Source organism: Desmodus rotundus, chromosome 13, assembly GCF_022682495.2.
Source record: "Desmodus rotundus isolate HL8 chromosome 13, HLdesRot8A.1, whole genome shotgun sequence".
Classification (NCBI taxonomy): Eukaryota; Metazoa; Chordata; class Mammalia; order Chiroptera; family Phyllostomidae; genus Desmodus; species Desmodus rotundus.
Window position 1 is genome coordinate 75,037,006 of NC_071399.1, and position 27,191 is coordinate 75,064,196.

Consider the following 27,191-nt stretch of genomic DNA (forward strand, 5'->3'; position numbering starts at 1 on the left):
TCCATGGAAGGCAATGGGAGGCAACCGATCGATGTTCCTCTCTTGCATCAATGTTTCTCTCCCTTTCTTTCTTCCTCCTTTCCCCTCTCTTAAAAATCAAAAGTAAAATAAAATCATTATAAACAATTCTCCCATGAGATCATCAAGGATTGGAGTTTTAAAAATAATGTATTTGAAAGGAAAAAAGTAAAAAAAAATTAGTGAGTTAGATTTACACTATCCGTAAAGGACCCTAAATTCTGAAGTGATTCCTGGCCATTCTGTGGTCTGACGTTGTGATTTAATGTATGTAGGCTGTGATACGTTATTTTTGGTGCTATGAGTGATATAGGTACATACATGCATGCATAGTTTAGCATAGTTTTCTGCTAAAAGCCACTGTACTTTTCTGTCATCTATTAGTCGGGGCTCAAGCCTGCTGTAAATTTAGCCCTGTAGTCTGGCCACAGTCTCCTGATTCAAGTGCCTGTTGTTTCTGGTGCTTTGGAGAGTCGGTAGAGCTTCCTGTCCAAGAATGTGGTCTCTGCAGCCAGCCTATCTAGACTGGAATTTTGGACACATCTACTTCCTCACTATGTGACCTTGCACTTTTATTTTCTTATCTCTGTCGTGGATATAATAACAGTTCCTTAGAGTGTAGGGTTTTTGTGAGGATCAGATGAAATAATACATGTAGTACACATAGCAGTGATTGGCACATACTTAAACTATTGCTGTGTTATCATGATTTTTATATCATCATTTTAATCATCACCAGCCATACCTAATCGTGGCTGGTTTCATTCGGCAAGAGTAGTTAGTTGCCTCTTTGAAGCATGAGGAAGACTCAGAAAGCTAGCAACTCTGGCCTGAGTCTTCTTGGTTCTTCCTGATGTTGCTGGTTGGAGCACAGGTTTGCAGTCCTGATATCTTCACTGTGATCTGTCCAGTTGGTAAAGAGATTGATCTCATCAGTCTTACTGCACCAAGGACGCCACGGGCAAAGGGATAAGAGATTTGCCATAGTGAATGGTGGGTCTGTACAGAAAATGGATTCTAGTCTCCTGTGGGCTCTCTGCTGCACACAGCACCTGCTTCATGGTGGCACCATTGATGAGAGTGAAGCAATGCACCAGCTCTAGGGGCACTGATAGTAATTCATTAATTCTGGCATCCATCTCCTCCCAGCCAAGAGAAATGGTTCCATAATTATCACCACAATGATATATTCTTGTTTTAACATGTGCTTTCTCCACCTGGGAGGACAATTGGGAACCCTCTATCTTTCAACCCCTCAAAGGCCCAGCCCAATATTGGTAGTTAGAGATGCTGATTTGCTCTATCAGTATTTTTTTTGCATTTTCAGCATCACTTTTGGAATCTTTCTGGGGTGAGGAGGTATCTTAGTCCATTCCAGTTGCTTTAACAATATACCATAGATGAGGCAGCTTAAAAACAACAGAAGTTTGATGCTCACATTCTGGAGGCTGGACTTCTGATACCAGGGTGCCAGCACGCTTGGGTGAGGGCCGTTGTCCTCATTCATAGCAGGGGCCTTCTTGCTGTGTCCTCACATGGTGGAAGGGACTCTGTAGGGTCTTTCATAAGGATACTAATCCTGTTCATGAGGGCTCTACCCACTAGACCTAAGCTCTTCCCGAAGGCCTCCCCTCCCCATACCATCATCTCTGGGGGTCAGGATTTCAACATATGGATTTGTCAGGGCAAGAGTGACCACGAACATTCAGACCATAGCAGGAGGGAACAAACATTTAATAACGATTATTAACTTAATGTATGACAAGCAGTTAGAAAAATGCCTGGCACATTCCAAGTGTTATATAAATTTTTCTATTTTCATTATTATGTAGGAATAAGTGCCCTTTTCTGGCTGGTTGTTTCATTGGATCCAACACATAGAAAAAGCACTGTCCTGTGTCAGGAGACGGGGTCAGCCAACACTTCCCCATCTGAGTGAGAGTGGTGGCAGACACCGCTAATTAACCATGGCGCTCTCCCGGGCGAGTCCAAATCTGTCTTACAAACCTCACGGTATCTCCCAGGGCAGCCAGCACTCGGCTGTGCCAACCAAGAATAACATTTGCCATCCCAGGCCTCGGAGCGCATGCTCCAAACAGACCTCAGGAACTCCGACACTCACAGTGGAATAGGCTTGGTGGAGTCAAGTTATTCTAAGTATGCTCAAGGCTTCCTAGTTCAAGGCCCAAGTGAAACCAAGGCCAAACCTATTTGGCCACCTCCACACCCATGCACGTTCTTGACTGACCTCTTCACACTCTGAAATTCTTAATTTGGGGCAGATTTTTTGCTGAATGACTGTTTAGTGATAAGGTCTGCATTTTCCCAAAGTGCAGCTAGCTCTTTTTTTGGAATCAAAGGTTTGGTTTCAAATGAAAGGACACTGGTGTGGTTTAGTGGTGTGGGTTCCTGGTACAAAAAATGAGAGAAACCCTCAATTACGCACAGCGATAATTGCTTAAAAGCTCAGAAGCCTTAAATGTACTCTGAGCAGCACATTTTGCTTCATTACATGGTAAAACCTTATTTTTCTGGTTCTATATTTTATGAAGAACAGAAACATACATTTAAACCTTCCATATAATGGAAGTCACTACCTGTCCCTACAAGTCAGCTCTGAAACTGTGTTAGCCCTTCATTTGGCCAAATGAATGCTGAATAGAACTTTTAATTAATTTTTTTAGTTCAGCCACATCATACCTTGGTTTTTTAATTTTCTCATCTGTAGTATTAACATCCAACCTCAATGCAGCCAACATTTATGGGCATTGCAGGAATTTAAAACATATTTCTTATCCTATTTTGCATATATAAAATTCCATAAAAGGGCTGAATAAACATACACACACGTACATATGTTACTTTGAAGAACATTTTCCATTTTGGATTTGGCCTAGAATAAGGGCTCATTAAAGAACTGATGTCCCAGGTCATAGTGGCTGCATATTGCAGTTGCTGTGACTTCCGATCTGAATCTTTCTGCTTCTTGTTAGAGTCACTTCTGTGACTATCGTTCACCTCTGCGGTTGTTTTCAGGAGCTGTCCTAAAGCTGGGAGGATGGGTTAATTGCTGGTGTGACAGATGAATAAATATGACCCATGGAATTCTAATTCCATGTTTAATCCGGTTTCTCTCAGCGCTGTTCCAGATGTGCCGAGCTCTTCAAGGCCTGTGCAGCCGTGACAGAAGGTGTGTTTCAGAACCTGTGTGTTAGGAGGCCCCTCCTGCGTTGTTCCTTCCTCACCAGAAGCAGGTGTTGAGTTTCTGTTTGGGAGCAGGTGCCGTTCGCTGCTGCCCCTCAGATGTGAAGGAAGTTTTACACATTCTTTCCACATTATTGTGTATGGTGAAATAATAAAAGGATCAGAATTCTTATATTTCAGAATGTATTTTTCCTCTGATAGTTTTACAAAGTACTGCATGTGTAGAATTTGTGTAACAGATTCCTTTCCTATTTTCTGATCTCAGGCCTCCAAAGGACATTCCTCTCTTAAAGGATCTTGGTTCCTCTGAGTGTGGTACTTCCTGTGGGTGTATCTGTGCCCCAGCCTTCAGGCAGTGTGGACTGATAGAGATTCCCCCATCCTCAGTTCTTTCTTTTGTTTTTTTTGTTTTTAAAGAGAATCCAAAATAGGTTGGGTACTATGCCACCTTGCCAGTGACATAGTTGTGCGTGTTGTTGATAGCAGTTAAAAGAACGATAACAGCAGCACTTTTTTTGTTTGTCTGTTTGTTTGGGGGTTTTCTTGCCAAACAAGGCCACAAATTATACGAAGAATTCACCGAACAAAGACGGTAGGTCCGTGAGAGAGCCTGTTTGAATGGAACTGGTATTTGTACAAGGTGACACCCTCTTTCACACCACCCACATCCTCCCTGAATGACTCAGCCACTGAGGGAGAAGCCTCTGAACTGTTCATTAACACAGGCAGAGGTGGAAACCAGACTCAGTAAACTCCAGGCACACACATCAGTTTCAGCTGGATCCACCTGGGGAATCACTGCAGGCTGTTCAGACAGAAAGTCCTGGTTTTCTGCTCAGGAGAGGTAAGTTGAATTATATTTGCAAACATGAATATGCTTTACTTGCATAACTTTCTGTTTTCTAAGCAAATGATAAAAATTAGAATTTACTGTATTAACTGTCTTTTTTCCAGTTAACATTTTGACAGCTTCCAGTAGGCTGTTCTGCTTGTCAACAGCTCCCTACCTCTTGTGCCTTAGATCACATTGCTTTCCACTCCCTGGCAGTTTACACATCTGCAGGCATCACAGAAATACATGGGAGCCTTTCTGAGTTTCTCTTTGGGACCTGTCAGCCAGTGAGTCCCATCCTACATGGGAGAGTAAGTTCTTTCAGTCACGGGACCGGCACCCACTGGTCTATTTTCTCAAGTGACTATAAAAACATGTTCTAAAAAAAGGTCTCCCTGTTTCTACAGGTGATGCTTGTAGTGACATGATGAAACCTATTGTTTCATGGATAATAAGTTATGTTTGGGGTTTTTGACTGCTAAAAACATTACAAATCACTGAGCTGTGGAAGAGGTGCCAAACCCATTCCCTGTCCACTGTTTTCCCCATTAAGAATGTCACACAGTTTGCGTTAATGTACCAAGAATGAAGCAAGTTGGGGTTAAACGGGGTGTGTGGTTTCACAGGGATTCATGTGCAGCTGGTCAGCTCCTCTACGTCATGCCCAGAGTTCTAACCTAAGGATTGATGAATGTGTACGGGGACAATTTTCAATTTCTGTTCCTATCCTCGTCCTGAAAAACCAGTTTTAGAAGCCCTTTGATAAGAATAGAAAAGTTATTTCAGACAGGCTTTCCTTTATAAATAATAGCTAAATTGACTTGTCTGACGTTTTTTTCTCCACCGTCTCCATTCAGACATGGAGCTGCAGGAATCAAATGCAGGGGCCACTCAAAATTTGCAATGAGCAGCTCTCTGTCCTTCAGAGAGGCACTTCCCACAGTGTCACCAGGATCTACCTTAAGTTCTAGAGTTGTCATTGCCTCCCTTGCTGACCAGGGCACATCTGTCTCAGGAGGGGGGGCTCAGTTCCTGAAGGTTTACTGAAGAATTTTGTAACTTGGCTTTCAAACATTTATAGTGATCAGAGAGCTAAAGTTTAACATTTGTGAATTATAATTTTACTTTTCATGAAATGTGATCAAATTTAAAACTGACTTTCACTTCCACAGTTTATAACACAGATATAGTCTTTCTGGTATTTTCTGTACCAGTGTTTCAACCATTGAAAAATCAGTTCGAGAAAACTGAGATATGACATCAGTACAAATTTTAGTAAAACATTTGTTGATTCTAAATGTCAGGATAGAAAGTGAATGTAGATAAACAGGCCAGGAATTTTACTAAAATTTTAGCTTTCTGTAAATCTTAGATCCAACTGACATAATTTTCAGTTAGAAAAGACATAGGCTCTTCTAGTCTAACTCCTGAATTTTCTAGATGAGGACAACAAAATATAAATGTTAAGCAACTGGCCAAGATCAGAGTAAAAGAACCGGAATGAGAAGTCAGGTCACCTACCTGACTTTTGTCTTATTAAATTTCCTCAATGATTTTTCAAATTTCTTTAGCATTGAATATGTAGTAGCAATAACTGAACTTTTTTTCTGGTTTTATAAATGGACTACAAATGACACAAAAATGAGAATTCTTACCCAGTGACACTTGAACATTTATCACAGGGGCATGGTATGACTATGACATAATGGGGTATATTTTAAATTTGTGGCTTATGGAGTCCATCTTGTTATTTATCATGTTGATGGGGTTTTAATCTCAGGAACTGTTAGCCCCTCTGTAGGAAGGTAATGCCTTTTATTTCTTTTTCTTGCCTAATTGCTGTGGCTAGGACTTCCAATACTATGTTGAATAAAAGTAGTGAGAGTGGAAAATGGAGACAACTGTACTTGAACAACAAGTAAAACAAATAGAGGGTAGAAAAAGTAGTGAGAGAAGGCATCTTTGTCTTGTTCCTAATTGTATAGGAAATTCTTTAGCTTTTCACCTTAGAGTATGATGTAAGCTATCATCTTGTCATATATATCTTTTATTATGTTAAGGTATGCTCTGTCTGTACCCATTTGATGAGAGGTTTTTATCACGTAGGGGGCTCAAATTTTGTCAAATGCCTTTTCTGCCTCTATTGAGATAATCAGATGATTTTTATCCTTCATTTTGTTAATATGGTGTATCACATTAACTGATTTGCGAATGGTGAAGCATCTTTGCATCCCTGGAATAAATCCCATTTTATTATGGTGTTGATCCGTTTACTGCATTGTTGATTTTGGTTTGTTAATATTTTGTTGAAGTTTTTGCATTTATATCTTCAGGGACAGTGTTATTTATCTGTAATTTTATTTTCTTGCAGTGTTTTTGTCTTGTTTTTGTATCAGGGTAATGCTGGCCTCATAAAGTGAGTTTGGAAGAGCTCCTTCCTTTTCTATTTTTGAAAGAGTTTGAGATCGATTAATATTAATTCTTCTTTGCATGTTTGGTAGAATTTACCAGTGAAGCTGTCTGGTCCTGGACTTTTGTTTGTTGGGAGGTTTTTGATTAACCACAGGAATTTTGACTGCAATACCTGAGAGATTTGTTTTTCTGGTGACTTTGTAAACAAAGTAGAAGATGTGTTTTGAATGACTGAACTCATACTGTGGAATAACTGCATGTAATCATATAATTCACTAAGCAGTTAACTAAAGTAAACATGATTTAGCTGATAATGTCGCATATGATTTAGCCATTAACCTAAAGCATTCTTTAAGAAGGAAGTGATAAAATCCTTGGCCAGCAGTCCCAGGGAAATCTTTGTTGGTTTCATATAGCTTATCTGCTGATATCCTGCTTCTAGGCCATTTGTTGATTTCTTTTCCCTTGCTGAGAACTTTGAAATAAGGGTTTTATGTATTCATTGCTGTGTATCTGTCTGCAATTGTTAAGTTCACTTTTTAATTGAAAGTCTTTATCACATATTAAGTATTTCTAGTTTATTGTTGTAAAAATTCCTGTGACTTTAGAATTTAGGAAAGATCTCTTCGCAAATGGATGCTTTGTCAAATTACAACTACATTTATTAGGTTTGCATTTTATATTAGTTGCTATACTTTTTAGAGATATAAATCATCCTTTTATTATCAACATTAATTGGAAGAATGTACTTTATAGCTATTCATTAAAGACAACTGGCTTACGTCTAGATGTGAGAACAAATTTGAGTCCTGAATAGCCATTGTAATTGTATACTTGAAAGCTCTAAGCATCTAAACAATTTATTCTGTGTTTCTAGACCCAACTTCTCTGGCCTAAAATGTGATTACATTTGCTTCATATAGAACCTTTGGGGGAAAGCAGTGAACTATAAACCACACTTTCAAATTGGGATACACACATCCCGAGAGAATATGGCAATGTTCCAGAAAGGCACAGAAGCCACAAGATAAGCATTGTACATCTACATTGAGAGTTAATTTTATTTTTATTTTTTTATTGTTGTTCAATTACAGCCATCCCCATTTTCCCCCATTGCTCTCCCCTGCCTACCCACCCCTTACCTTCCACATTCAATCCTCCCTCCACCCCGTTGTCTTTGCCCACGGCTCCTTTACACATGTTCCTTGACTTGGTCTTTCCCCTTCTTTCCACTGTTATCCCCCTCCCTCCTTCCCTCTAGTCACTGTCAGTTTGTTCTTTATTTCCATGTCTCTGGTTATATTTTTTCTTGTTTGTTTTGTTGATTATTTCCACTTACAGGTGAAATCATAAGGTATTTGTCTTTCACCACCTGGCTTATTTCACTCAGCATAATGCTCTCCAGTTTCATCCATGCTGTCCTGAAGGGTAGGAGTTCCTTCTTCCTTTCTGCTCCATGGTATTCCATTTTGTAAATGTACCATAGTTTTTTGATCCACTCATTTACTGATGGACACTTAGGCTGTTTCTAGCACTTGGCTATTGTAAATAGTGCTACTATGAACATTGGGGTGCATAGGTTCTTTTGAATTGGTGTTTCAGGATTCTTAGGGTACAATTCCAGCAGTGGAATTGCCAGGTCAAATGGCAGTTCCATTTTTATTTTTCTGAGGAAATTCTATACTGTTTTCCATAGTGGCTCCATCAGTCTGCATTCCCACCAACAGTGCACTAGGGTTCCCTTTTCTCCATATCCTCACCAGCACTTGTTGTTTGTTGATTTGTTTATGATGGCCATTCTGACTGCTGTGAAACAGTATCTTGTTGTGGTTTTAATTTGCATCTTTGTGATGGCTAGTGATGCTGAGCATCCTTTCATGTATCTCTGGGCCCTCTGTATGTCCTCCTTGGAGAAGTGTCTGTTCAAGTCCTTTGCCTATTTCTTAATTGGGTTGTTTGTCTTCCTGGTGTGGAGTCCTGTGAGTTCTTTATATATTTTGGAGATCAAACCCTTGTATGAAATATCAGTGGCAAATATATTTCCCCATATGGTTGGTTCCCTTTTAGTTTTGCTAATGTTTTCTTTAGCTGTGCAGAATCTTTTAAATTTGATGTAGTCCCATTTGTCTATTCTTTCCTTTATATCCCTTGCTCAAGGGGACATATCAGTGAAAATATTGCTGTCAGGGATATCTGAAATTTTCCTGCCTGTGTTCTCCTCTAGGACTTTTATGATATCATGACTTATATTAGTTAATTTTAGTTAAAACATTTTTTTAAAAAACTGCTCACCTAAAACCCTACCCTCTTCCCTACTCCTTCCCAGCATACTCTCTTTTGTCATTAGTTAAAAGTTTCAAAGGATTAAATCCATGTCTACCTGATGTGGATTTAATCATAACCCCACCTTAGCCAAGGGTAACTTGCATGATTCCTCTTGTATCAAAGCATCAACAAATAACAAGAAAATTTAGAGTTCTTAGTGAATTATATATAAACACATATATATCATATGACATAATACAACATTTTATATTATTATTTCTTTCATAGTAGCACGAAGAAATGTAAAACATCGAGACAAAAAATCTCTGCAAGAAAAATGTGGTGCTCAGATGAAGAAAGTAAAAGTGTTTACTGTAAAGTCTTTGAGCACTGTTCCTGGATGGGCAAACTGAATAGCACAAATGTCAGCTCTCCCTAAACCATTACATAGCATTCATGCAGTTCTAATAAAAAGTTCCAAAAGAATATGTATCCCAATATTTGGGGACCAGACAAAATTATTTTAAAGTTTATCTGAAAGAAATGAATGAGTGAAAATAGCTGATAGAATTTCAGCAAAGAAAATTAATCAGGGATGTTTGTACTAGAAATTGAAGTGTATTATTAAAAAAGAATAGTTGACAGATTTCTTGAATAGAAAAGACAACTACAGAGCATATTCTAGACTACATTAGGGTTTAATGTGTGGCAAATGAATCATATATCAATGAGCACCAACCATTACCAAAGTAAACCCTCATAGGTTAGAGAAAAAAAAGTGTAAATCTAATTTGTCCAACAAATACTCCTCTGAAACTGATTATGTGCCAGATGCTATGATGAACTTCTGAAATACGATGGGGGAGAAGACATTCTTGGTTATGCTGTCAAGATTTACATGTATGTGTGTGTGCTGGGGATGGGGGAAGAATACTCAGTCACACAAACAGGCAGTCAGTATGGAAATGTTATAAAGAAGGACCCTTTGCCATTTGAATACTTAGCAGGGCCCTTAGCTCAGCCTGGGCAGGAAGGCGTGGGGCAGGTTAGGATGATATCACTGAATACTTCCAGGAGAATATCTAATGCATGACTTCAAATAGAAGTCTTCCCTGAAAAGAAATTACGTAGTGAACAGAGTATTTTAGACAAACACCATAGAGTGAGCTCAATAGCTTAAAGGTGATGAAAAGGATGGAGCCCTCAAGGAATTATAATGACTCACTGTAGCTGAATGAAGTTAGAATTTGAGTGAGGAATGGGAAGTGGGAAGAAATAAGGCTGTAGAGTGTGGACTGGTAAGCCTTATTAACAATTTGGATTTTACCCTGACTGAAATAGAGCACCATTGAAGAGTTTTAGGGTGAGAATGGATTAGAAGAGAGCAAATCTAGAGATTGGAAATGTAGCTAGGAAGCTTTTAAAACAGTAAGATTATGGTAACTTGAATTGATGTCTCAAAAATAAAAAGAAATTCAGTCCAGAGATATGTAGAAGTAGAGTTGTAGGACTTGGTGGCTGCGTGGATTTTGAGGTCAGAAAGTTTCATGAATGGGCTACAGGGATCTTTAAAGACCAGAAGAGTCCATTATACAGGGAATGCAAAATAGAAAGCTGCTGATCAAAAGAAAAATCACAATTAGAAGCTCAGTGAAAATCTGGGAAAATACAGATAAGTATTTCTGATAAAGAAAATATTGAGAAATCCATAATAATAACCAATGGGTAATTTATGAAATAAGAAATAACCAATAAAATTAGAAAATACACAATTGAAGCAAAAAAACCCACTGTCATCTATTAAATTATTAAACAGATTAATAAATGATGATTCAAACTCATGGCCAATGTATGGACACTCATAGGTTGCTGGTGGGTTATAAATTTGTATAAGGTTTATGGAAAGAAATTTGACAATAGGGACCAAGAACATTTTAAAAGTTATACCCCTCAGCAAGTAATTTCACCTTTAAGGATGCATTAAAAAAAAAAAAACAATCAGAGAGATATTCAATGATTTTTGTATGGTTTTGTTGCAGAAAAATAGAAAAATTACGTTATGTTGATAAGTAGCCCCATAAGATGAAATATGCTGTAGTTGTAAAAGAAATCATTTTAAGTGGCATTTGAAAAATGTGTACCTGCAGGATGTACTAGGCAAGAAATAACAATGATTGATGAAAAGTGTCTGATTTTTTCTTTGTGCTTTCTTGTATTTTTCACATTCTCTTTAATAAACATGGATGACTAATATAAGGAGAAAGACATAAACTTGCTTATATATAAAATTGGGATAATAAATGACCACATGACAGAGATGTTGTGAATATGAAATATTATAAAGTATTTAAGGTAACTAACAGGGTTTTGGCCCATAGTATGTGGTCAAAATTTGGGTCCTCACCCATTTAACAAATATTTTCAGTTAGAACTGGCAATAACCTGTGAGGGGCTCGGGTGATAGATCATTCTTATTAGATAGTATTCTTATTAATGAGTACTAGGCCAGTGTTTTTCTCAAATGGAACAGATAACTATCTCAGAGAGTGGGATACTTTATGTTTATACTTAGTGTTACCATTCTGCAGGAAAGATAACTGGCGGGAACAAGGGTGGGTGAGGGCTTTTTATCAAAAATAAGAACCAACGGTAAGAAAATTTTATGGTTGGTGGGTATAGACTCTAGACCTCTGGCTAGCTAAAAGATTTCATCTGTGCTACATCCTGAACTTTTTTGTCACCAGTAAGCAGGCTTCCCAATGTTAAACTCAGACTGTGAGACCATGTGACCAAAGAAATAGTCAGTTTACAACCATTATGAGACACAAGATGGCGGAGGAGTAAGGGAAGCTACACTAACCTCCTTCCAGGACCAATGTGGAATTGCAACGTACAGCCATTGCGGCAGGCTGGATGTGTCTGCCGCCCTGATTATCTTCGATTTCCTCCTCCACTGCACATGTAGAATAAACACAGCCCATTAAATTAAATGGACTGTTGACATTTACACTTCATGAAACCCTGTTTGTTTCCTCCTTAGATAATATTTCATGTTCTTCTAGGTAATAAGTAGTTGTTTGATGTTTTATTCACCTAGAAGATAGTGCTTCTTTGTGTGTGTGTGCACTTTACTTCATTTTTTAAATTATATTTTGATTATGCTATTACAGTTGTCCTGATTTTTCCCCCTTTGCCCTGCCCCCCACTGAGTCCCCCCACTCCCTCAGGCAATCTCCCCACCATTGTTCACGTCCATGGGTCATGTATATAAGTTCTTTGGCTGCTCCATTTCCTACACTGTACTTTACATCCCCATGGCTATTCTGTAACTCCCTGCTTGTATTTCTTAAACCTCTCACCTCTTCACCCATTCCCCCACACCCCTCTCCCATCTGGCAACCATCAAAACACTCTCTGTATCCATGATTGTCTCTGTTCTTCTTGTTTGCTTAGTTTGTTTTTTAGATTCAATTATTGATAGATTTGTATTTTTTTCATTTTATTGTTCATAGCTTTGATCTTATTCTTTTTCTTTAAAAAGTCCCCTTAACATTTCATATCCTATTGGTTTGGAGATGATAAACTCTAGTTTTTGTCTTGTCTGGGAAGCTCTTTATTTGCCCTTCAATTTTAACTGATATTTTTGCTGGGTAGAGCAGTCTTGGCTGTGAGTCCCTGTTTTTCATGACTTCGAATATTTCTTGCCAGTGCCTTCTAGCCTGCAAAGTTTGTTTTGAGAAATCAGCTGATAGTCTTATGGGAACTCCTTTGTAGGTAATTATGTGTTTTTCTCTTGCTGATTTTAAGATTCTCTCTTTATCTTTAATCTTTGGCATTTTAATTATGATGTGTCTGAGAGTGGGCCTCTTTGCATCCATCTTGTTTGGGACTCTCTGTGTTCCTGGACTTGCCCATCTATTTCCTTCACCAAATTAGGGAAGTCTTTCTTTTTGTCAAATATCCAATTTCTTTCTCTTTTTCTTCTCCTGCTGACATCCCTATAATGAGAATGTTGCACCTCTTGAAGTTGTCCCAGAGACTGCTTATATTATTCTCATTTTTTAAAATTCTTTTTTCTTCTTCTTATTCTGATTGACTGTTTTTTGCTTCTTTACATTCCATATCATTGATTTGATTCTCAGCTTCATCCACTCTACTGTTGTTTACCTGTAGATTGTTCTTTATTTCAATTAGTGTCTCCTTCGTTTCTGACTGGATCTTTTCCATGATGCTGAGGTCCTCACTAAGTCCCTTGAGCATCCTTATAAACAGTGTTTTAAACTCTGCATCTGATAGATTGTTTATCTCCATTTTGTTTAGCTCTTTTTCTAGAGTTTTAATCTATTCTTTCATTTGGCCCATGTTTCTTTGTCTCTTCATTTTGACAGGTTCTCTGTGTTTGTTTCTATGTATTAGGTGGAGCTGCTTTGACTCCGTGTCTTGGTAGCATGGCCTAATGTAGTAGATGTCCTGTTGGGTCCACTGGCACAGCCTCCCCTATCACCCAAGCTGGGTACTCGAGGTGTGCCCTTCCTGCGGGCTGAGTATATCCTCCTCTTGTAGTTGAGCCTTGGTTGCTCTTGGCAGATCAATGGGAGGGATTTACCTGGGCCCAGTAGCTGCAAGTATTGACTGTGACCATTTACCACCAATCTCCACCCTCCATGGAGGATCAGCTGTGCAGGGGCAGGGTGGTGGTGCTCTGACTTGGTCTGTAGCTGCCCACTGGGTGCACTGGCTATGGGGTTTCCCGGGTAGTGTAGGCTAAAGTCAGCCCCCCACTTGTGTTTTGCCCAGGGCCACCCTACCTAAGCTATAATTCAATCTGAGATGGCTGCTACTTGTGCTGGGATTGGAGGTTCCCAGGCAAAGCCACGCTGTGAATCTAGGCTGATTGCTGCTATTGCCAGACCTGGGGCTCACTGAGGCCAGCTCTTGCTCATTTGAGAGGATTTAGGACATTGTAAAGCATGAGCCAAGACAAGCCATTCATATGGAAAAGCAGCTTGGGTGGTGTGAGTCTCTGGGGATCTCCAAGGCAGGTCAAACAGTGTTAGCCAGGTTGATGGAGTCTCAGATATGGCACCAGCTTGCTGGCTCTGTGGGGGCATAGTTTAGAAAAGGGACAATGGTGTCTGCTTTCCTTGATGCTAGACACCTCCATCTCTCCCTATATACCACTGGTGCCTTTCAAGCTGCTAGTCTACTGCTGGAGTTCAGAGGAAGTGAGTCTGAGTAGGTGAGTCCATGTGTGGGTTCAACAGGAACTGCTTGGGGCTCCAGCAGTTTCTCCACCAACTCAATCCCTGCTGGTTTTTGTAACCAGGAATTATGGGGACTTATCTTCCTGTCTGTGGAACCCTGTGGGGCCTGGTATGGGGATGGTACTCCTCGCTCCTGAGATATCCCCCCTGAATTTGTATCCACCACATGTGGGTGTGGGACCAGCCAGTTCTATGTCTGTGTCCCTCCTACTGGTCTTGATGATGTGGTTTCTTTACTTTTGTAGTTATCAGACTTCCATTCAATTCAATTTATGATGGCTCTTAGGGAAGGTTGTTTTATATTTTAGTTGTAATTTTGATTGTGGTTGTGCAAAGAGGCGAGCCATGTCTGCCTGTGCCACCATCTTGACTGGAAGTCTTGGTAATGCTTCTGTTGGTTGGTTTGTAATTATTGCATCCCACATATTCTTCTATTGAAAATGACTTAATAGAATTTGTCCTTTTGAGGTTTCTTGGGAGTTTTCCCTATTACAAGGGATTTCTAAGATTCAGATGTTAGTAGTTATGGCACTATTATCGGGCTACGAACCCTCAAGACTTTTTGTACACACAGGTGAATTCCACCAGTGTGTGTACATATGCCATTTCCTGGACATTTTTGCTGTATTTTTTTCCTTATTCTTTGTTAGCTTTTTAATATTTTCTATCACTATGAGGATTTTCCCTAGGTGACTATTAATATTTGCTTTTTTCTACAAAGACATTAACTTACATACATTTACTAGAAGCTTGATGAATTGATTAGAAAATTTTGGAGCAGTTAAAATATTCAATTATCACTCTGTGCTGATATCATAAGACGTTGGTGAAATGATCAGAGAAAGTCTGCTCCAGGTCTCACTCTTGGTTGGGGTCCATCACAAATCTATACTGTAAAGGGAATGTCATTCTTCTCACCCTTTCTTTCAGTCTGGTAACTTTGTACCTGGTGGCCCTTTTTTGTTTCCTGGGCTTCTAGGACAGGAACTTTGGTGTCAGGCTGATTTGGGTTAGAATCCCAAAGGTGCCCTAGCTATGTAACCTCAGGCAAACTACTCATCCTAAAACCTCTTTCCAGAAAGAACTAGTTTTACCCACTTCCAACTCCCGCCCTAGTCTTCTACAAAAAGACTCTGACTTCATTGAAACCATTGGTCATAAAGTATCACTTAGGTATACCATGAGAATAATGATAGTGTCACCTCATTGTCACACCAAGCATTGTGTGAGTCTTACATGAAATAGTACGTATAAGTTTTAGCTCAATAGCTGTGACTGCCACATGGTCCAGAATATCAAGAGTCAGAATAGAATTCTCTTTTTTGTTTTTTTTCTGTCTCTCATCTTCTATTTTGTTTATTTATTTTTGTTTCACTTTTTTCCTTTTCTGTCTTACTTTTCCTATTCTCTTTTTTTTTTGTCCCACTTAATTCCAGTTTCTTTGCTTATATAATCTTTCTTAAGAGAAAGTTAGCAGGGAATGGTAAAAATGATATTATAAGGCAAATCAAGAGACATTTTGTCCTTAGGTGGGAAGGGAACAGTGAGACTACAAAGCTTTTATGTCACAAGGACCCAAAAGTTGAAGAATAAGGTTGTAATTTAGCTGGGGGGTGGCCCAGGGAAGTCCTGGAGCTGGGACAGGAGGAATCAGACTAGGACTGGGCTATGGGAACAGCAGATTACCTAACGGATCTCTATGGTCCCAGGGAAGTGCCATCACTAAAAAGAGAAATGTAGTGAAGGAAATTGACAACAATGATAAGGAGATAAAGAAAAATTGAATAGAAGACAATTTTAAAAATAGAAGATGTTTTATAGTTTCAAACACGTCCAAAGAGAACTAAGAAAGTTGATTATTCGTGATTCAGAACTTTAGATGAGTGGTTTCATCTAAAACTTAAGGACAGATGTCTTTGGGCAGAAGCTGTAGGCCAGAAGTAGTCCGGAAGTTGAAAATTTTTTCCCTTTATTCTAATTCACTTTGACATCATGACTTCACATCAGAGTTTCCAACTGGTGTATTAATGTTTTTTTAAAGGGAAAGAAGGTTTTTGTAGTTTGCAGCAAAATGGAGACACACAGCTTCCACACATATTTGCCATAATATCCCACGCTTAAAATACAGTCGCTGGTGTCTGCCGCTGTTAGTCATATGTAATGGTAACAGCTTTCGGAGAAGCCAGAATTAGAGTTTCATTTTTCTTGTGAGAAGTTACAAACTTGATTAGAACGAAACTGAATGATCACCCTTAGAAATCAGCCCAGTTGGCTGAACTAAAACTGGTAAGGTGTCATTATTTGGGTGTTGAGTATATTTGAAACTCAGGATAACCTCAGTCCCTAAATAAGTAATTCCTTTAAAGAATATAAAATTAATATTTAGCTGCACATATTTTTTGATACTACCAATTTGAGAGGTTTGTAGTCTCTAATACAGTCGACAAAAGGCTGTTTTTTTTTTAAACAAAGGCATTATTCACAGAGACATGTGTGGTTCATCCATTTTTAATAACAAGAAATAATCAGGTATAAAAATACTGCTTTATATTCTGGGCAAGATGAAAAGAGTTCCATTGCAGTAACATTTCTGTGAAATTAGAGGTTGATGAATTAGGGGCTTGTGCTTTAGCAATTCTAGATTGGAGTCTCTAAAACTTGTTCTGGGGCCCCCGGTGGGTTGACATGAGGAGACGGTTAGGGTGAAATGGCCCACGGGTTCTCAGGAAAGAAAAAGAAAAGACCCAGAGCAGGTGGGGCCGACGGAGATGGCGCAGGAGATGGAGGAGAAACATACATAGATTGGATGAGGAACACTTTGCTTTCTACAATATGGGTCACCCGCATTAAAAACTCCTGCATACTTATTCAACTATTATCGCCTGAAAATAGAATACACAAGAGTTTCCTTTTTCATTTGTCTTCTGTCAATGAATAGGGAAAAGTGTGAAATATTATCAAGCTATCTAGCAGGGTGATAGATCCAGGGCAGGATACAGTGTGAGGCTACCGGCTTCACACTGGCTTCAGTGTGGCTATGAGGGGGTGAGGCTTGCGGCTGAGCTGTCCAAGGCTGATGGAGTGGTCATTCATTGCTGCTGTTCCTCCCAGCTACTCCCCATTATCTTCCATTTTGGGGGATTCCAAGGTATTGACCATCTCCCATGGTTCTTTAACCAACTTATAGTGTCCTGAAAGAGACCATGGGGTTGTAGTCATCTATACCTAATTACCATTCCTGGTTCTGCCATTTACTGTGTGACCTTGGGCAGGTTATTCAACTTCTCTGGGCTTTGGGTTCCCATCATTAAATGTAATAATACTCACTTGGGAGAATTAAGTAAGATAACATGTATCACCCATGTGGCACAACCTGAAACACACAGTAAAGACTCAACACGTAATCCTTGCTGGGAACATTGAACAAATAAACATATTGCTAGAAATAGTATTTTACTGATAAATAAGTCACTAATATCTTACAATTTTTAGACTCTCTATTTGCTCCACAATAACTTCATAACAGGTAGAAAGACCATAGGCTTGAGTAACTGAAATATGGAAATACAATCTCCTGAACAAATTAGGAGGTCTGTTCTTCTCTTGCAAGAAGTTCAGAGATCAATAATCCAGGGCTATTGTGGCAGCTCTATGACTCTGTCAAGGAACCAGGCTCCTCCTAACCTCCTGCTCTCCCACTGTTAATATTTGACTTTAGTTCTTGGGGTTAGTCCATGGCCCCAATTTGGCTGCACCTTCCTCCTGCAGGGCATGCTAGTTTCAGAGCAGGGGAAGGGTGAGGCTAAAAGGCCAAAGGACTTTCATGCAAGAGGCAACAAGATAATACAATTGGGAAAGCAAGTGGGTTTGTTGGAAACTATTCCTAGAAAATGTATCAGAGACTGGGGTGGAGCTAGAGAGGTGTTCTAGGATACCAGAGGCTATTAATGGACAGGGAGAGAGGATAACAGCCATGCACTTATTTGGAAGTCTCATCTCATTCCATCCCATTTTGTTAGGCCTTCTGGAGAATGCCTAGCTGCCAAAGGCATGAAACTATCAGACCTTCTCACAGGATGTTGGATCTGACTAGAGCCAGCCCTAAATATAAAGAGGAGATACCTGCTTTTCTCTATACAACTTTCTGCAGGGATTGCCGACAATCTGGAGTCTCAGGCGTAGAGGAAAAATGATGAGTCTTGAGCTAGAAAGCCTCAGGTTGAGTCCCAGCTTTGCCACACATCATCAGCTACTCAAGGTGATTCTCCGCTTCTGTATCTGCACAGGAGGGATTATGTCACTCTTAAAATGCTGTTGTGGAAACTAAATGAGATCAAATATAAATTACTATAAAATCATCTAAAGTATTAGTATTGTCTGAACTCTCCTCCTTTCCTAGCAGAGCTGAAGAGAAGAGGGTTGAGGTGGGCTACCATGGAAAATCTAAAAAACAACATCCATATAGAATCATACATGTGTCATCTTTTATGTCTGTCTTTCATCATTTAGCATGTTTTGAGCTTCATCCATGTTACAACATGTATCAGTACTTCCTCTTCATTGCCAAGTACTCCCATTGTATGGATATAACACATGTTGTGTATCCATTCTTTCCTTAGTGGGCATTTGGGCTCTTTTCATTTGGGGGCTATTTTAAATAGTGCTGCTGTGACCATTTGTGCACAAGTTTTTGTGTTGACATATGCCAAGGGAATATCAGGGAGGACACGAGAAGGCTGCTCTGTGAGGGTTTGTCTGTGGCAATGATTCCTTGGGAGGCTGCCCTGGCTCTCCTGCTTCCAGGTACTGGAGGCAAAAATCATGGGACTTCACAAGAGTGAGATGTCAAGAGTCATACAAGGAGCCTTGTATGGCCCCTGCTGTCTCCCTTCCCTCCCTCACTCTAATGCCAGGGCACCAGTCTGGACTTGCAAATATCTGTGATGAGCATTACGTCTGGTTGATGAAGAAGGAGTTGCCTTTGGTTTAGAAGCTAGATTCTGCTTCTTATCACCTTTGGCAGGCTAGATATTCTCTCTGAGCTTCAATTGTCTTATCTGGGACGAGAAGGTAAGAATAGCTGATTTTAGTTGAGGCTGAGAGGCAATGTCTATGAGGTAAACTGTTCAGAGCAGGTGCTCGACTCATGGATATTTACATTATTAGCAATTCCCCTGTGCAGTAGGACGATTGAAGATACAAGGGTGTAGACCCAGACAGTGTGGCACAAAGTACTTGGAATGACTTAGGACAAATAGAAATGATTGAATCACATTTCCCATAATTACTGTATTCATTTGAGAGGGCTACCATAACAAAATACCACAGACTTGGTGACCTAAACAACAGAAATCCGTAGTCTCACAGGTTTGGAGACTTGAAGTCCAAGGTCAAGGTGTTGTCAGGTTTTGTTTCTTGTGAGGCCTTTCTCCCTGGCTTGCAGAGTGCCACCTTCTCTCTGTGTCCTTGTGTGGCCCTTTCTTTGTGCACACACATCTCTGGTGTCTCTAAGTGTGTCCACATTTCTGCCTCTTAAAAGGATACAAATCAGATTGGATTAGGTCTCAATCCAATCTTAAGCTAAAGGTCTCATTTAACTTAGTCACTTCTTTAAAGGCACTACCTCCAAATACAGTCACATGCTCAGGTACTGAGGGTTAGGGCTTCAACATGTGGATTTTGGGGGTTTTGCAATTCAGCCCACAACAAGCATCTAGAGAGCACCTACTCTGGGGATGTAGGAGAGAAAGACTCCGGCCTCGCCCACAGGAAACTCAGTCTTTTGGGAGAGACAGACGAATCAGCAGATAATTATAAAGTGCCTTTTCTCCCTTTATTCTACCCTGTGTCTCACCACTGAATTTGCAATCTCTGCAAATGTATCATCAAATACACATTCAGCATTTGACCTCCTCGAAGCCCAGTTTGATCAGCTATAAACTCTCCAGGTCTTTCACCTGTTCAGAGGAAAAGAATTGATCAGAGCCCAGTTTAGAAACAGGGAATGTATGAGCCAAGAACTCAGAAAAGCAAGGCCAGACTGAGGCGAAATGAAGTAGTAGTTGAGACTGAAATTTGCCATTAGATGCTTCTTTACCTCTCTTTCTGCCAAAGTTTTAGCAACTTCCAAACACAGACAGCCAGAGGCTCCCTGCTTGCCCAGGGCCCAAGTTCAAGGCTGCTCCACACCCCTGCCCCCCACACCCAACCACACCTCCCCTCTGTCTTGGCTGTCTGCTTTCTGAGGCAATGGAGGAATGGAGTTAAGAATTACTGAGTACCTACTGTGTGTTGGGCAATAATTAGACACTTTACATGTCATCTAATTTGATCTTCAAAACAGCCCTATTTCAGCAGGGGGCTGAACTATACAACATACTGAAGATGACACAGTCAGTAAATAGCAGCCTTACATGCAGATCTTTCTAACTTCACAAAGACCTTCAGACCCTCAGCTCTCAGAGTGAGTAGCTGCTGGTCTCTGAAGCCTAGACTGACTACACTGGTTGCTAGTCTTAGGTTGGGCCCCTCAGAAGCAGTGCCTGAGGGTGTCTGTGACTTACCAAGAGTGTGCTCTCAGGAGAAAGGGGATAGGGAAGCAGGAAGTGGAGGCAGGGAAAGGAGCTGAGAGGGCTGTGCTCGCTGCTGGCCTAGTTCAGCCGGACCCCATGATGAGCTCTGGGGCACAAACCATCTGCGGAATTGGCTCTACCGTGAGGCAAGAGAATAACCTTTTTGATCCTGAGCCAGTCAGTCACCTGCTACAGGTTATGGTGGCTAAGGGCTGTTCCCCAGAGCAGGTGCAGCCTGGGCTTAGAGCCACTGAGCACCAGAGTGGTAAAGGGGACCTGTCCTGGGCATCAGTAGCTTCTGTTTCTCACTGAAGGCAGGGGAATTTACATTCTATAAAAGATTCCGGGGAAAACAATGCCTCGATCCAAAGGAATGTATCTTTACCACTTCAGGTCCTATGACAATTTACTGTAGGAGATACTTTTGAATCAGAGGGCGGGAGATAGGGGCTTTCAGGAACCCCAAGTTTTATGTATAAGCGGCTGTCTGGTCATAGTATAGTACCTGAAGTCCAAATAGCATTTATTGTTGAACAAATGCTTTTGTGTACATTATTCATTTGCTCGTGACAAAACCCTCACGGAGTCCACGGCAGGTTTCATTAGCCCCATGTGACAGGGAGACTAAGTGGTCAGCACAGAACCTGGATGTGATAAAGCTGCAGCTTGAACTTGCTTCTGACATGAGGTCTAATGCCCTCCAACATTCCATAGCCTGCCTGCTTGGATGAACTCTGCAAAAACCTAACACCTGACCTAGGATGACCAGATGTCTCTGGTTGACCAAGAATTTTCCAGTTTTATAAGTGAAAGTCTCACATTAGGGGAAACCCAGAGGCTGAATTACCCATCAAACAGAAAGGGCAGTGCCTGGGGCCCATGTGCTAAGTGTATGGGTGCATAAAGGAAATTTCTAAAAATGTGGTATGTCCTGGTATGTTTTCAGTCGAAATTTAAAAATGCATGTTACCGAGAAAAAGTTAAAAGAAAAAAAAGGAAGAGGCCCACAAAAGCAAAGGTGCCTATGATTCAGAGAGTCATAGCAATGCCCTGGAAACCCAGTGAGCTCCAGACAAACCGGGACTGTGGGCTGCCTTCACTCCTTCACAGCTTAGAAGTGGCGGAGAGCTAGGAAACTTGGGCTTTCCCAAGCAGTGGTTACCTATAATCATCCCTGTTTCCCAGATCTGTGACTTCCGTGCCTCTGGCTGCTTCCTTTCTAATCCCGTACCAGCTGCCCGGGTTCCTGTCGGCTTCCCCAGAGGAGCCCTTAGCCCTCCTTAGGTCACTCTGCATAACGTGCTATCAGTTACACGTCTCTTTTTATTGACCCGACTGACCCTCGTCTTACTCATCTTTTGTCCCCAGCTCCTGGCTCAGTGCCTGGCATATCAGAAGCATTCAGTGCACATTTATCAGTTGAATGAATGGGTTAGCCGACGGCCTGATTCAGCCAATTATTTGTTCTCTAACATCAGGGACACTAAACACTGTAGGCCTCAGTTCCTTCACCTGTAGAACAAACGCGGTGGACGCGACGAACTCTCGGGTCCTTAGGGGGCACTTTATGTCCTGTGTTCATGATATCAGGTTCTGTGACTTTGACAAGGCCATTGAAAAACGTGTCTCGTCAGCAGTGGAAGGGTCACTTGTAGACCCCCAGAGTCACTGTTGTGTTTCCCCACCCCCGTTTTCCTTTTAGATCTGTCCTGGAAGGCAGTATGTCCAATTTTGCCTCAAGAAAAACGTCTCCCACAGGAAATGGTAATGTAGATGATATTTCCCTTACTCAGAAAACTCAGAAATCTGGGGAAAACAACTCACAGGTCCTAATTATTTTATACAGATATTGAATGCTTAGAAGAAACAGTTTAACTTAATTGCTAAAGTTAGGCTGAAGACAAAAGTAAGAATGCAACAGCTTTTACTCATATAATTGCAATTCAAAGATTTTTAAATTAAATCAGTAAAAATGTCCTGTGTTGTGTGTGACCTTTTGTGTTTCTGGCTCCTGTGAGATCAAAGAATTAAGTTATTTATAATCAAAAGCACCAGGCCGCATTGACTATTATTTTACTAGGTGCTTTTAGGAGAGTCCCGTGTGTATTTCTGAGGTATATTTCTTTTTTGAGTAAAATGGCCTCCCACTAAGCCCTGCCCTGGTTTACCCCAGGCCCACGGTTCCACATCCCCAGGGGCCAGACGGGGCCTCGTGAGCGGCAAGGGCAGTTTCAGTTGGCACCTGAGCAGATGCACGTTATCTTGGATGATGGGTGTGGGATTTGTTTTTTCTTGCTGGTGCATCCTACTTTGAAACAGTACTGGACTTGCCAGCCTAGAAGACTGATGCCGGCCAATCAGATGTGCCTTTTGAGATTTCCAAGTTAACAAACCCACACTCAACTCCATGCCTCCCTTTTTGTTTTCATTTTTCTGTTGATAGCTATGACGAGTACTACTCGGGGGACCACACAGAGACAGCAGGGTTTTCCTGAGGTGAACAAAAGAAGGACTTTCTTACAGGATAGCAGCTGGATAAAGAGCCGCCCTGAAGAAGAAAGGTAAGACGGTGCGGAGTGGGTGGATGAGGAGAGAGAGAGCCAGTCTCTGTCTGGGAGGTGAATGGCCGTCTAAAAATGGAATACTTTCATTGTAAAACACTTTGTTGCATGGCCTAATTTTTGGTAAGGCTTATTAAGCATAAGTTGGTATCATCAGATTCAAGAACATCGCTAGCATTTCTAATATCCACAGACCAGAGGACGGGAGTCGCTAGCGAGAGAAAGCAGAGTTCCGTGGCTGTAACTGAACAGGCGTTTGTGGTGGGGGCTTTCTGCTGCGTGTCGGTTTTGTCTGTTGAAACAAACACAGTCTGTGTGATTGTACATTTAAAAATGTAATAATGACTTAAAATAATTTAAAATAAAATTACTTTATGCACAAGTGAAATCAATAAATTCTTAACTTATTTTAGTCCCAACTAGCCCTATACCTCTAGGTGGTAGTAAATATGGGGTTCCTTTGCAAGGGGAAAGGCTCAACACTGAGAAAGTTTCGTCTGCTTTGAGCCTTGGTTCCACTATGGTGTTAAAGCTATGAGCATGTTGCCTTTTTGCACACATAGATTCACAGTAGACATGTGTCCAGCCCAGAGGTACACTTGCTATAAACTCCGTATACACACATGCACGCATTTTTGATTCCCTCTTTTGTATTAGGCTTGATACTAAATCAAGTAGTATCAAGGTACTTGACACATGGAGCATTACCAAATCTCACACCAATCACACAAGTAGGTATTACATCCTCGTTACACAGATGGGAAGTCTGAGGCTCGGAGAAGTTGAGCGGCTCGTCCAGCAACACACAGCTGTTAAGTGGTGAACTAGAGATTTTAACGTGGCCCTTATCCTTCCATGCCACCAATGGTTTTCAATCCAGTCAGGGCAATTTTACCCCTAGGGGATGTTTGGCAAGGACACAAGAGACATTTTCAGTTGACATCTAGAGGGTAGATGCCAGTGTTGCTGCTAAACATCCTACAATTCACAGGACACTTCCCAGGACAAAAAATTGTCAAATCCATAATGTCAGTAACACTGAAGTTCAGCAACTTGGCCTTAAGATACTTCCCCTAAACTTACTGCCAAACTGTCTATGGATGGTTATTCAAGGAGTGTACTGGTACCTGTTAAATAAAAATGGCTATTGATTTCTGTTATTAAATATTATTTGAAGGGACTGTTGGGGGTGTTTGGAGACTCACACTGACTTTCAGAGTTAACATCCTCGGACAACAATTGTTTCCTTCCATGAAGCAACACTTCTTACTTCTGTCAGAGCCTAATATGGCATTTCTGTGTTTTCATAGTGGCAGAGTGATGTCAAATATAGAACATAAATTTTGGGTTGCAAATATTTGCACAGATGGGTAAAGATAGAGATGTCTAAGACAAATTACAGTTGGCAGGAATGGTGGTTTTAGGCCTGGCATGCCTCCTTAAAAAGACCCAGGGAAGCCAGCTGGGGTGATATGACAGCTGCTGAATGAAGGGGAAGTTGGCTCCGCCATCTCCCCTACTCCCACTCGCCCAGTTCTGAGCTATGTGTTATAAGTTTTCTTCAGGTGAGGACGTGTCCAATGTCTGCTACTCTCTCATAAGTTTAGGGAAGGATACCAAGGGAAATAGACAAGTTCTCTTGGGATTTTTGAGGGTGTATATTTGCTGGAGCCATTTCACTAACCCTTCTTTTTAATTGTCTGCTATAGCTTTTAATAGCTTTACGTTACATGGTTTCAGAGTGTTGAGTAAACTTACTGGAGCAGAACCAGGAGCAACGTGGTATTTCAGGTTTGATTAGGTTGACATGAAAAAGGTTCAGGTGCTCACTCCCTGCCTTGGCTGAAGGCCAAAGGCTTTGCTACATGTGTTAACATCTCCTGCAGTTGCCTGTACTTTCAGTCCTGCCGTAGGAAGCAAGAAGGACATGGCATTGGGGGTTTCTGCCTGAAGGTCTTCTATGGGGTTGACCGATAGGAAAAGCAAAGGCTTGGAAGAAAATGATATGGATCCTAGACCCAGCTCTGTCACTTGCTAACCTTTCTGCCGTAGGAAAGCCATAAAACCACTTTCCATATCTGTGAATTGGGTATGACAGTGTCTTCCCTGCCTGATTCATAGGGTTGCTTTAAAGGCCATGCAGAGCAAAGTGTGTATTCTCATAGTTCAAAAACGAGCTTAATCTCCTGTGAATAATCAACCGCTTTAACCGCAGCTATTGGTAATTATTTCCCTCCTCTTGTCAATGAAAACTATCAAGTCCATAAAATGAAGATGTCCACACATAATGGGCTTAATTAAATTTAGAATATTTTTATAGAAAACCTTTGCCTTCCTGCAGAAAAAAATGACTCTCCTAATAGATACAAAGTAAATGGCCTTGTGTTCCCACACTCTGATGGAAAATCAGAGCAGAACAACAAACACTTGTTCCATTGTTGAATCACTTGGAAATCTCATGCGGTGAGTTAGAATAATGATCATTTGTACTGACAAAGTTGTTTTTTTTCACCATGCTCTTTCAAGTGGTGACTGGTTAGAATAAATACATAGATATGTTTTTATGCCTGAAGTAAAATGAATTAATCTTGCCAAAAATTGTGAGCTGTTTCATGTCTCCCTTATTTGGTGCTTACTAAATACTGTGGTTACTTCCCGTGTGGCTGAATTTTGTTCTTTCTCTGCAGAGATGAAAACTATGGCAGGGTGGTGCTCAACCGACATAACTCCCAGGATGCCTTGGACAGGTGGGTGTTTCAGAAGAGCTACATCATTAGCAGAAACACAAAGGCGTCGTTTTTGAGAAGACTTGTTCAAGACAGGCTGCATAGTTGTGGCTGCCCTCGGGCTTGCCCTGACACCCTGGGCACGGGAAGGATGCTCGGTGATATCACCAGGGGTTCCCACACAGCACCCTCTGCACTGCTCCAGCTCCACGCTTCCCTAACTACAGCTTGAAGAGCAGAGTAACCAATTCCCTACTCCTGACGGGAAAGGGAAAGGACTCCCCCAGAGACATGACCAGATAAGATATCTCTGACCCTTAGGGAGAGGAGCCCTAAAACATAGACAGAACAGCTCCAGAGTTCACTTGCTTCATGGGATAGTACACTTCCTTTTAGAAACGTGACGGCTTGTAGAAAAACAAGGGTAGGTGATACTCAGTGGGAAATAGGCTGACAAGGACACATTAGTAGGAAAATTCAGACAAAACTAGTAATCATAATGATTTCAATAATCTAAGATTGATCAAAATAAATACATAATGTTCTTACTAAAACACCTTTATGCTCACACACACACACAACCACACCCATCAGACGGAACCCAATGATTTATCAGATACAAGTTTTGTCTGGCCCAGTAGCCTGCATGTCACCAAGAAGTACCTGGTGAAGGAGTGCAATTGACTTGCATGGTGTGGTCTTTAAAAAGTGAAGTAGACACCCGGAACATGTCTGTTTTGCAAACTCTTATTTGTGAATTTTTCTGAACTCCTTTAAACCTGGTCATAATTTTGACCTGTTGTAAGGAAGGGCCCTGAGCTTGCAGCCCTCTACACAACGTATCTGGTCTTCTGGTCCCAGCCCCAGTTCACCTGCTTGAATGGCTGCTCCGGGGCTCGGCAGACTCTCCCTGTGCCTTCTCCGGGGTCTTCATGACTTTGCAGATCACAGCCTGGTTCTCAGTTGGCCCCCCTATCACCAGACAGAGAGAGTCTGATCCTTTGAGCGGAGCCACCAATAGAACTTTCTCTCTCCATTTTACTGGCCTTTCTGTGGGACTAAGAGCGAACATACTTGTTTTTAATTGTGACCGGGAAAACTAAGCCTCCTATTCTCAGTGTGTTTTAGGTTGACAGGAGCTTAACGCCTTCTGTGCTTATTTTACATGTTAAACTATATTGGTTTTCTGAAACCTTCCTGTTGGTGGACAGCATTGTGTCTGAAGCAGCCCGTGGAGCTTTTATCTTCAATAACAAAAAATTCTAAGCCCAAGACATTTTCCCTTGACCTACATCTACTGTTTCGCAAACTACATTTTCTGAAAATGGTAGTGTAGG

At 41.0% G+C, this 27,191-nt stretch overlaps 1 protein-coding gene across 6 annotated transcripts in view; it reads left to right on the forward strand.

The window, feature by feature from the left end:
- The first annotated feature begins 3,911 nt into the window (after positions 1-3,911).
- SCEL (sciellin) overlaps positions 3,912-27,191 on the forward strand; it is a 99,883-nt gene continuing 76,603 nt past the window's right edge. For 5 of the 6 annotated variants that reach the window (XM_045201624.2, XM_053916689.1, XM_053916687.1 and 2 more), the window contains exons 1-4: positions 3,912-4,066; positions 22,270-22,331; positions 23,011-23,128; positions 25,816-25,875. In XM_045201624.2, coding sequence (XP_045057559.2) covers positions 22,289-22,331; positions 23,011-23,128; positions 25,816-25,875 — 221 coding nt within the window. In that variant the 5' untranslated portion in view covers positions 3,912-4,066; positions 22,270-22,288. The remainder of the gene's footprint in view (positions 4,067-22,269; positions 22,332-23,010; positions 23,129-25,815; positions 25,876-27,191) is intronic. The other variant, XM_053916691.1, reaches the window with a different exon arrangement.